The sequence below is a fragment of the Amphimedon queenslandica genome, unplaced genomic scaffold (assembly GCF_000090795.2).
Source record: "Amphimedon queenslandica unplaced genomic scaffold, v1.1 AMPQUscaffold_12589, whole genome shotgun sequence".
NCBI lineage: Eukaryota > Metazoa > Porifera > Demospongiae > Haplosclerida > Niphatidae > Amphimedon > Amphimedon queenslandica.
The window spans coordinates 2,493-13,218 of record NW_003547175.1 but is presented as its reverse complement, the minus strand read 5'-3'; the positions used below and the strand labels follow the sequence as shown (position 1 = coordinate 13,218).

Below are 10,726 nucleotides of genomic sequence, written 5' to 3'. Positions count from 1 at the left end.
TCCCGCTTTGGAAATTTAAAGTAAAACTAATTTGCAACAGAATGGTGTATAAATGATAAGGTAGTCAGTGGAAATTTTTGTACCCTAAGCTTTCAAAAATCATAAAATTCTGCACTCGTGGTTGCAATACACCATGCATGAAAAACAATCAGCTCTGCATAACAAGCATCTTAGTGACTCATGGACTCAGAAAAAGACACTGAATGTCGGGATAATGCTACTAAACATTTTACAAGCACAGGAAATATTTTAAAGCAAGATTTATCATTGCCATTTGCTTCAAATGCCATGCTTGCCGTCTAAAACTAAGAAATATGTGAAAATAGCATCTCCAGTTCCATTCACAAGACTTCTAGAAAGCCTTCAGTGCCAAATAAAGTCCAGTCGCCATACTAGATAGGAGTTATTGCTCTTCGAATAGAGATGACAAGATTCCTCCATTCTCCATCACTATACTCGTTGCTATGGTAATTTCAATGAATATCATTAAATTAAAATGACCGGAAGTTCCATTGCAATTTCTGGACATATGAGTATAATATGGTACATGTACATTGTTTGCTTGCTTAGGCTTACCCACTTATAGTGCCTTACTTTGTTACACTGTATAACTTTTAAATTATGAAATAAACTTGTGAACTGACGGTTTGCTTTGTACATGTACATGTACATGTAACATGTAGCATGACAGAGAACTGTGTACTTATCTTATTATTACAAATGTACTTGTAGATTGGAGATACAGCGCTTATTGCAGCAGCAGAGGAAGGACATTATGACATTGTACAGTTGCTATTGAATAATGGAGCTGATCGAAGCACTGCAAATTATGTAAGCTTGACTATACTTGTATCTAATTTACAATCCTGAAAGCTTCAGTAAATCACTATTATTTCTTTAAGATCCCAATGTTAAAAAAACTGAAAGTATTGTTCTAGGCTTACATGTGCATGTACTTGTAGGTTGTGTGTACTGATTTTAATATTAGTACCTATTATTTTAGGCTTTAAAGACATATACATGTAGTTGCTGTTCTATTTAATAAAGTTTTTATTGTTGTATTTCTATAGTCAGGAGAAACTGCTCTAGTTGCAGCAGCAAGAGGAAGATATGATAAGATTGTAAAGTTATTAAGTGAAGAAACTGATCCAGATGTTACAATTCATGTGAGTATAGTTACACAATGGAATGGCAGATTGATAGAAATAAAGAAATCTACATGGCTGTACATGCACACATATTTTTTATATCACAGCAGATATTTTTGTTTGATTGATTTAATAAGTATAAGAGACATGGTACCTTTAGGTACTTTTGATGAAAGTAATTACTGCCATTGTAGATGTACACATACATTGTATAATGAAAAGTTAGTATGGTCATGATCATACATGTTTTTACACATACATGTACATGTAGTAGTGTTTATTATGGTGTATTGTAGAATGATAAATTATATGAAGCTGCTAAAAGAGGTGATTCTACTGGTGTCCAGTCTGCACTGTCTCAAGGAGCTAATGTAAACTATCAGAATCTCAATGAGGTAACAATACTGTAGTTATACTGTAGCTATAGCCTGTCACTTTAACTGATTAACCAACTGGCTTAGCGTAATATTTTCAAGCTATCAATATATCCAGCTGTCACTAAAATTAATCATTATTTGCACTGTGAGGCTAAATTTATCATAATTATTTCAAATAGAAATGATAATATTTTATTAAATTGGCCTTTTTGACCTTTGTATGCTACAAATGTTTTATTGTCTCATTCAACAATCAGTTATTGGTGTCCAGTTAACCGATTATGCTATAGGATCCATATTTTTTTCAGCTTTAACTGCAGTACTGTATAAATGAGCTCTTTAGGTGCCTCGCTGTCCAGTTTTATGGTACATAGTATATCAGGAATGGTTTTTTCCAGTGCTTGACTGATGCTTAAAAGCTTTTGTATACAGTAAAGGTGCTTCTGCTTATGCATTTTCATTTTGAAGTACTTCAAGCACATTTTAAAAGCACTTTTAAAGCATATTTGATTGGTGTGTGATTGTTTGTAAATATGTAGCAAGCTACATAACAGTCAACTTACTAGTCGAATGCAATAAATCAGTGAGGAGCCTCTGCTGCTATAAATATAAACAACTTCTTTCCTTCTTGTTTTGGAAATTTTCGTCTACCTCAATTCCTTCTGTGTAGCTTTTTGTCAACCAAGGGGTGTGATACTTGTGTGGTGAAGATTTCCATGCCTACATGTAATGGTTTTCATACTTTACTTCCAAGGCAGTGTGAACTAACGAACAGGTTATGTATAACTGTTAAAAAATTCTAGATTATCATCTTCTCTCATTCCCTGAAATCTGAATCTATTTAATTTCATAAAACTTTTATGTTCATTAAATGCAATAAGCATTATTGTCAAACAATAAACATTCCTTAAACATTATTGAACAATGTGTATGTACATGTAGTAAAAAGTGCTGGTGCTTTTGTTTAAGGGCTTTCTGAACTGCTCATGCTTGTGCTTAAGTTAAGCTCACAGAAAAAATGTAATGCTTGTGCTTTTCTTATGTTTGCTGTAATTATAAATTGCTTATGCTCAGGCTTAAGCATTTATTACAAATGCTCGCCCCTTCCCTGTAGCACATGTGTATACAGTATGTACATGTACCTTAGAGTAACTTTTAAGTACGGATACAAAATATTGTGATATTAACTCTCAGTAGATTTTGTGGGTACTAATAAATGCAATTAGTAAACTGTTCTTAATAATTACATGTATGACATACCTAATTAATTATCATAGGTGTTGATGATTGCAATTTTTATTCTAATAGCATTAATAGTGCCTGTAATGAAATCAAAAGTCACTTATATGGATGAATATTAATATAAAATGTACATGTACTTTTTTATTTGTTTGTTATTCTGTTAGTGCCTAACACATGTAGCTTCTATTTTTTGTTATCATTCTGTTGATCAATTTTTAAGCCTTAAAAGCACAACTTGTTATGATATGCTGTCATCTGCTTATGGTTGTCTGTCAGTCTTTTAGTGTTATAGTTTAATATGCTGCATGCATGAAGTACATGTACAATTATGAATGTACATGTACATGATACTGCAATGTACTAAGATTTTCTTGTGTTTCTTATACTTGTATAGGATGGAGTTACTTCCCTTCATGTTGCTGCAAAAGAAGGATATGTTGAGGTTGTACAAAATTTAGTGTCTGCTGGAGCTAATGTGAACCTCATAGATACAGTGAGTATAACTAGGGTTAAACAAGAGCACTTGCAGACCCTGACATTCTGATCTGCAATGTACAGCACCGGACAGGTCTGGTGCTGTATTTAGTTTGTTTGATTAATCACTTTACTCATGTATATGTGACATTATGTGTACTTACCAAGTTTAGTTAATATGACTCTGTAAAGACAATTGTGCAAAATTAGTAGCATATACTGGCCAATTTCTAGGTTTATTTTGATAGAAATAGCATGTAAATAGCCATAACAGCGATGCATAACAGCAACAATCAATTGTTCAACCACTCACAACAATTAAAAAAATTGGTCATTCAATTTTAAGCTACATGTGCTGGTTAAAATACCACACAGCAGAAAAATTGGTAGAGTGCTGTGTCACTACAGTATGTAACCTTTATATATCATTTTGTATTTGTAGCTGCTATTAGTGCTATAATACATGTACATGTGCCAATATACATATAAACAGTGTAACAGTGTAAAAATATTCCTATAATTGATTTCACTACCTTGCAAGTACAACTTGGTCATTATTAAGACTTACAAATACTGTCTAAAGACTTTTCTAGAAGCATTAGAAGGTAGAGAGAACCTTTATAAGTTCTCTTGCTGTTAGAAAGCACAAAAGTTTGTCCCATGTGTAAGCCGCCATTTTGTTTGCCGTGGCTATGCCCACTCATGTAAAGGAGCGTGGGTAGGTGGTTGCTAAGGCTTGTTATTTTCTCCAATACAACATGTATAGAGGAAATGTAAGTGTGGACATACTAATATATAATATACAAACATCGCAAGTGGGTAAAATCAATTATAGGAACGACCTGGGGGCTACATCCCCAGGTCGTTAAAAAATCTGAATGCCAAAAAATTTGATGCATGCCAGGCTTGGCTGACTGAACAGTAAAGTAGATTACCATAATTTTTTTAGGATGGATATACTGCTCTTATTAAATCAGCAGAAGAAGGACACTATGAAATTGCAGAATTACTGCTTAAGAGTGGAGCTGACCCAAATACGGCAAGTTATTTTGATTAATGTTGATTACTTTGCAGCACCCATATCATATAGCAATGAATACTTTATTACCATGAACTCATCATTGTTATAAATTTACATTATTCCAGTAAATGTAGATTAAAATATACTGATGCTCTTTATGCAGTTTTAAAGTGACCAAGTTTAGGACATTATAAGCATTTCCATTTTAACTTTTAAAGGAAAGTAAATACTGGTCAGGCACCTACTGCTGCTTATTTTTGATTAATATTTAAATTATAAACTACAAGTATTGGCAAGAGTTCATACTGGTGAACAGACATTTTCATTGTATTCATGCTTGTTATTATAGGATGGAGATACTGCTCTTATTGAATCAGCAAGAGAAGGACACTATGAGATTGTACAATTGCTATTAAGTAATGGAGCTGATCGCAATGCTTCAAATTTTGTAAGTATTATTACAATATATCTGATGGTTTAAATGTATAAGGCTGCTTTTTTTTAATTTTTCAAGCTTCAGACCTCCCCTTAGTTAGAAAAGTTCAAAATTATATAATTTATATTGAACCTGTAATAAGCATTTTCAGCTTTACTATTTTTGTATGTACAAGGATTCCGTTTGATATTTAATTTTTGAGGGCCAACTATTTTGGGTTTTGATTCAAACTTCAATGTCCATGGGTACAAATATTGGTGGCTAACAGCTATTAATAACTTGGCTTTTGCATGGCTTAATTGACAAAGATTCTATCCTTTTTTACTAGCCTGAAGTACTGTATAATTAAAAAATTTGGCAGCACTTAATATTGGCAATTTTATGATTGCATTATATTGGCAGTTTTTTCCTTAAAGACCTTTTAAAAAATAGCTCAGCCTGTTTACCATATTGCAGTATGATGCATATCTTATATTGGCAGTATTTTATGTTTCACAATATTAGATTTGCCATGTTTGTGTATTGCTTCTGCATTTACATACTTGATACCATGGGTTGGGATATATTCGCGGCTGCAATTATTTGCGGTCATAAAAAAGTTTAATTAAAAACCATGGTAACTGTTAGAGCGTTGGTATGACAATAAGACCACGTGTTTAATGTTCAGCTATTCATCTGTTCTTTAGCAGCTTTACTGGAGCCATTCACCAACAGCGAGTCCTTCTCTATCTGTTAACTTCTTGTATGGACCTCTACCTCAGAGTTCTTTCAGCCTCTTTGCTGCAAATAGAGGATATGCGTGCTAAGTATATTCATTGCAAAATAAATATATTCATTGCATACCGTAATAACTTTCAAGAAAAAAAATTAGTTCGTTGGACGTCAACTTTCCATTGGTAGCAATGGAGAAAAGATAGAAAAAGGCTTGGTACCAGAAAACCGCTCTGTATTTCTTGATAGCAATCTTTCAGGTGACTACTAGACCCCATTAGATCCTCAGGATGCTTTCTAAGCTTCCGAAAAAGGCCTCAAGAAGGTAGCAAGGCAAGAAAATGTGTTTTTCCCCATTGAACTCTTAATAAACTTGACGTCCAACATGGCGGCCAATTTACTGTGTGGGTTGGATATACGGTACTTAAAAGCTATGAATATACTTAGCACGCATATCCTCTATTGTTGCTGGTCCGCTTGGTGGTGATAATAAACCACACCCAAGTCAATAAACACTAACTAGAATGGGTGGAGAGTCCCAAGATGCGGCGAGACAGTAGTTCTGTAAAGAACCGGTAAAAGCAGCTCCAAAGAGACCAAGGCTTAGTAACACAAGAAGAACAACAGCTCAAGAACACTGCAGCAAGGTGCTTTCCTTCAATATCATGCCGTTTTCAATTAAAATATTACCTCGGTTTCCATGGTTTTTAATTGAAATTTTTTATCACCGCAAATAATTGCAGCCATGAATACATCCCAACCTATGGTATACAATTTGTAAACTGTGAACGTGCAGTCACAAAAATAAAACTGCCAATTGGCCTACAAGGAGTAAGCCACAAAATTTCATAGAACACTGCCTTTAATTATTTAATTATTAAATTTTTACATGTTTTTAATCTTACAGTTTACACATGTGTTGCTATAAATCTAATAAATAATTAATTGGTTTTTAATTTTTATGTTGTTAATGTAAAGTCACCTTAAAATATTTCACTTTTATGGTAATAGACCTACAAAAAAGAATTAAACCCTGCTATACAGGAATATTTTATGGAGCGGAGATGAAAGCTTTTTAAACAGAATGTAACATGAATGTACATGTAGTGTTGTAAAAGCTTTGGTTCAGTGATAAGATTCTATTTATTATGTAATTGTTATTGTATTTTATAGTCAGGAGAAACTGCTGTAGTTGCAGCAGCAACAGAAGGACATAATAATATTGTACAGTTGTTAAGTGAAGAAGTTGATCCAATTCCTGTGAGTAATTAACACAATATTATTGTTTGCATTTTTCTGAATAATTTAAATTTTAATATACATTGCATGTAATTTTGCATCTTTGCAATTAATTTGCTAGAAGGCATGAGTCCATAATAATATTATAAACCCAGGGTGATTTTTGATGCATGGGCAGTTGGGCACCGTAGTTTAAATACTTTCCAAGCTAGTGTGGCTGATTTACAAAAACTAGTAATAAGTAAATGCATGGAGTGGCACATATATTTTTTAAATTTTTGTTTGAAATTTTAAATAAATTTTTTCTGAGCAAAATTTTCAGTCGCTACTTTTAATGATAGGATAATTAAAATCAGTAAATTTTTGCTTGTTAAAATAACAAAACTATACCCACTAACATTTTCACTACATGTATGGGGTAATTGATCAACAGTGCACACATGTACATGCACTATTGTACATATTTATAGAACCCTTTGTTGGTTCCCAATACCTTTTTGGTGTATAACCTATATATACATGTACAGTACATGTATATTTAAATCAACCTTTAGTGGTAACTGGCAAGAATTCACAGCAACACAATTAATGTCATTGACATTTGACAGTGAATCAGTAAAATAGTGAACCTATTACTGACGATGTTGAAAATTTGTAAAAAAGTAATGGAAACAAGGACAGGTAGAATTCTGAACGACCAACGAAAATACGAAATGAAAATCCTACTTGTGACGCAAATTTTACTCTAATTGTACTTTTGATGTTATTATTTAAGAAATTAAGGATCACCTTGCAATGTAGAGTAGAATTTGCGTCATGAGTAGGAATTTCACTTTGTATTTTCGTTGGTCATTCGGAATCCTACCTGTCCTTGTTTCCATTACTTTTTACGAATTTACCCTGGAATCCTACTTAACCTTGTTTTTTAATTTTTTTATGTTCTTGTTCGCTGATTTTTTACTTTCCTCTTAGACAAGGTTTAGAACCACTCTGGTGGTATCATTGGAGTCCTCTGGTCAAGATAAGGTCCTCTAAGAAGTCTGGTAAGCATAGGAGCTCGTTTTCCCGGTATAGCAAGGCTGCAAAAATCGTGGCAGCCATTTTGTTTGGGGGTGAATCCTACTTAGTAACGCTACCGCCTTACTAATATAGATGTATTCTTAATGTGTATATGTAATAGCACAAAATATTACTGCAATACAGCTATAGCAAAACTTTGTTTACTTTTTATAGAGCACAACTCAGAACCCTACATTTCTCGATATTTTTGCAACTGACTCAAGTAAAGAAAACACCTCTATGATCCTTATTTGTTATTTCTTTGCAATGAATTTTATAGATGACAGTGATAGGGCAAATACAACGTCTACAATCAGATTTCTTGAAGAAATTGGTATATAGCTTATAACTCTTTTATAATTTCATTTGCTATCATAGATCAAAAGTATCTTCAAGAAGCAATGGAAGATGGCCTTGTTGAGTCTTTTGTCACTAAAACTACAGTACAAGGAGAAGCTCGAGTAGGCAAGAGTTCGGTGAAATCGCTACTTGTTTCTGAGCTTTATACTGATAAAACCAGTACGAACTGTATTGAGCCACCATGTGTAGCTGTTATGTGCTATGGACAGACTGGAAAATACTGGGAACGAATCAATGAAGAGGAAATGGGAATAAAAGTAATTACTGCAGTTCAGTCAGATGCCGTGAAAAGGTTGCGTGTTAAAAAGAATCCTTCAAAACCTTTGAGACAAATTGACCAACATTTGGATGGTAAAGCTTCTAAACCCAAAAGTCAAAATGAAAGTGTCAAAAATTCTCAACCTATGGATGATGATCCTTTGAGTTCTGCAGTAACTTCTAATACTCCAGTTACAATAGAGTTCAGTAATGAGAAAGATGCTTTTGTTAGGGTACGCAAGTTCTATCAGAAGTGTAAGAAATATCAAAAAGAAGGAACAAGTTTTTGTGGCCGTCGTTGGCTATATTTTATTGATTCTGGGGGCCAGATTCAATTTCAAAAGTTGCTGCCAGCATTCATGCCGTATGCTTCAGTCCTACTTCTAGTAGTTAGTTTATCTAAGGATCTCAATGAGCCATCTTCTACAGCAATGCAGCTTTCTGAGAGAAAAATTAATGTCAGTGAGCGTTCACTCTCAGTTATTGAAATTTTGAAGCAGCTTCTCTCTGCAATAGCTTCAAGTACACAGCGATACCGCTCGTTGATTGCTGATGATCCCCTTCTTTCAGAATTGATTACACCTCCTTCAGATAAGTTAAAAGTGCTACCTGTTGCTACTCATCCTGATGAGTATGAAGAAGCACTAAAGAAAGGTAAAGAATCAAGTGATGATAAAAGAAAAAAAATTAATGAAATTGCTCACCGTCATGAGTCTTGCGAGATAGTGGGACATGAAGGTAGAATATATCTGTATAAGGTTGATGGTAGTAAAGCTCGTAATAAAGTCTTTGAAGATCTACAGCCAGATTCAGATCTGTACAAGATTGCTCAAGCATTAGAGAAAAATCATTATAAAATTAAAGTTCCGTTGAAGTGGTATTGTTTTGGCGTCCTTCTCCATGATGTTGCTAAGGAAGGTTGTGGTGTTCTGAGCTTATCTTATTGTCAAGAGCTTGGTCAACAATTGGAAGTAAATTTGTCAGCTGACAAATCATTAAGTGCTATTAAGTTTCTCAGTTTTCTCAATAAATTGCTCTTTTATCCTGATTCACCTGCTGGTGATCTTGTTTTTGTTAATATAGAGAGTCTCTTTAACATTCTTAAAGATTTACTAGTTTTTGTTTGTGACGCTCATTCTGATGCAAAATTTCTACTTTCTGATCAAAAAGCACTTGTGTGTAAAGGTCATCTCTCTATTGAAATCCTTAAAAAGGCATCAAAGAGTTGTAATAAGATATCCAAGGCCTTTTCTGATTTTGAGACAAAGTTACTTGGTCTTTTTGAGTATCTTCTGATTGCTACAAAGTTACCCGAGAAAGATACTTTCTTCATGCCAGCTCTTCTACCGATAAAAGATGTATCTGACATCAACCCCTACCCTAACACAATACCTCTTTTATTTTATTTTGAAAATGCTATTCCAATGGGTCTCTTTTGTGCAGTCATTGTTCATCTTCTCTCTGAGAAGGAAGCTTCGTGGAAAGTCATTGAAGAGTCAAACTTTTCAAACTATTTCACTTTACAATGTCCAGATCTTCTTGAAAGTATCATTATTCTTGTGGAACAAGTTGACTGTATTGCACTTTATTGTGAAGCAGAAGATGATTATATTCCAGCAAGGGAGGCTATGGAAGAAGCAGTTGATGCAGCAATGTTAGCACATAAACTTAGTGAGAAGCCAAAAAAAGCATTTTACTGTCCCTGTGGTAAAGGAAGGCATGTAGCTGTAGTATCGTGGCTCAAAAAACAACGGCGTCATGTTTTTCATTGCACTATTAACCATAAATCTCAAAAAATGCCTGACTGCTTGAATTGGCTAGATCAGACAAGTAAAAGTAAGGGTATAGAGTTGAGTGTTTAATGCATACTGTAATTTGTTTATGATATTATAGGAAAACGACGGCATGATGAGTTACAACATTTACCTGATGTTCTGGAGTCAAGTGAGTTCAGCATTATAGGCTTATGCACTTTGCTTAGAATACTATATGTGGTGCTATAGCTTTGAATCTATCCTGTTTGAATACACCAATAGAATTTTATTATGAAACTTAGTATACTGTATATACTTTTATTTTATAGATATTGCATATCAAGTTCTTGTGGAAAGCACAGAGGAGATTAAGGAATATTTTTCTGATGATTTTTCTGAAATTGCAAGCAAGCTGCTTCAGATGAATCTGATCACTGAAAGAGAGAGGAGTGCTATAACTGATACAAATACTGGGCGGAATAAGTATCAGCGAATGGAAGAATTAATAGAACATGTTAAAGTGGCAGTTAAAATTAAAGAGTCTGTTTTCTTCTTATTATTAGATATTTTTAATGAAAAAGAGTACTCAACCTGCTACCGATTTTGCTCAAAAACTCAATCGAAGATATAAAGATAAACTGTCGAAG

General features: G+C 33.8%; 2 protein-coding genes and 1 long non-coding RNA gene across 3 annotated transcripts in view; all 3 read left to right on the top strand.

The window, feature by feature from the left end:
* LOC109587387 (ankyrin repeat domain-containing protein 17-like) overlaps nt 1-6,681 on the top strand; it is a 10,837-nt gene extending 4,156 nt beyond the window's left edge. Inside the window, exons 9-11 of the mRNA XM_020003624.1 lie at nt 733-831; nt 4,612-4,710; nt 6,583-6,681. Of these exons, the coding sequence (XP_019859183.1) occupies nt 733-831; nt 4,612-4,710; nt 6,583-6,681 (297 nt within the window). The remainder of the gene's footprint in view (nt 1-732; nt 832-4,611; nt 4,711-6,582) is intronic.
* Nucleotides 1,460-4,275, top strand: LOC109587389 (uncharacterized). The gene is made up of 3 exons (XR_002187563.1): nt 1,460-1,543; nt 3,162-3,260; nt 4,191-4,275. It is a non-coding gene; the product is annotated as an uncharacterized LOC109587389 (long non-coding RNA).
* Nucleotides 6,682-8,261: 1,580 nt separating the features above from the next.
* On the top strand, nt 8,262-10,717 carry LOC109587386 (uncharacterized). The gene is made up of 3 exons (XM_020003623.1): nt 8,262-10,161; nt 10,219-10,269; nt 10,409-10,717. Exons 1-3 carry the CDS (start codon nt 8,262-8,264, stop codon nt 10,708-10,710), a joined length of 2,253 nt encoding a protein of 750 aa, XP_019859182.1. The 3' UTR covers nt 10,711-10,717.
* Nucleotides 10,718-10,726: the final 9 nt, after the last annotated feature.

Excerpts from the sequence above, each read along its gene's own strand:
- LOC109587386 (XM_020003623.1), top strand. The coding sequence starts at position 8,262 with ATGTGCTATGGACAGACTGGAAAATACTGGGAACGAATCAATGAAGAG. Across the intron at positions 10,162-10,218 it reads GCTAGATCAGACAAGTAAAA|GAAAACGACGGCATGATGAG; the intron begins GTAAGGGTATAG and ends ATGATATTATAG. Across the intron at positions 10,270-10,408 it reads ACCTGATGTTCTGGAGTCAA|ATATTGCATATCAAGTTCTT; the intron begins GTGAGTTCAGCA and ends TTTATTTTATAG.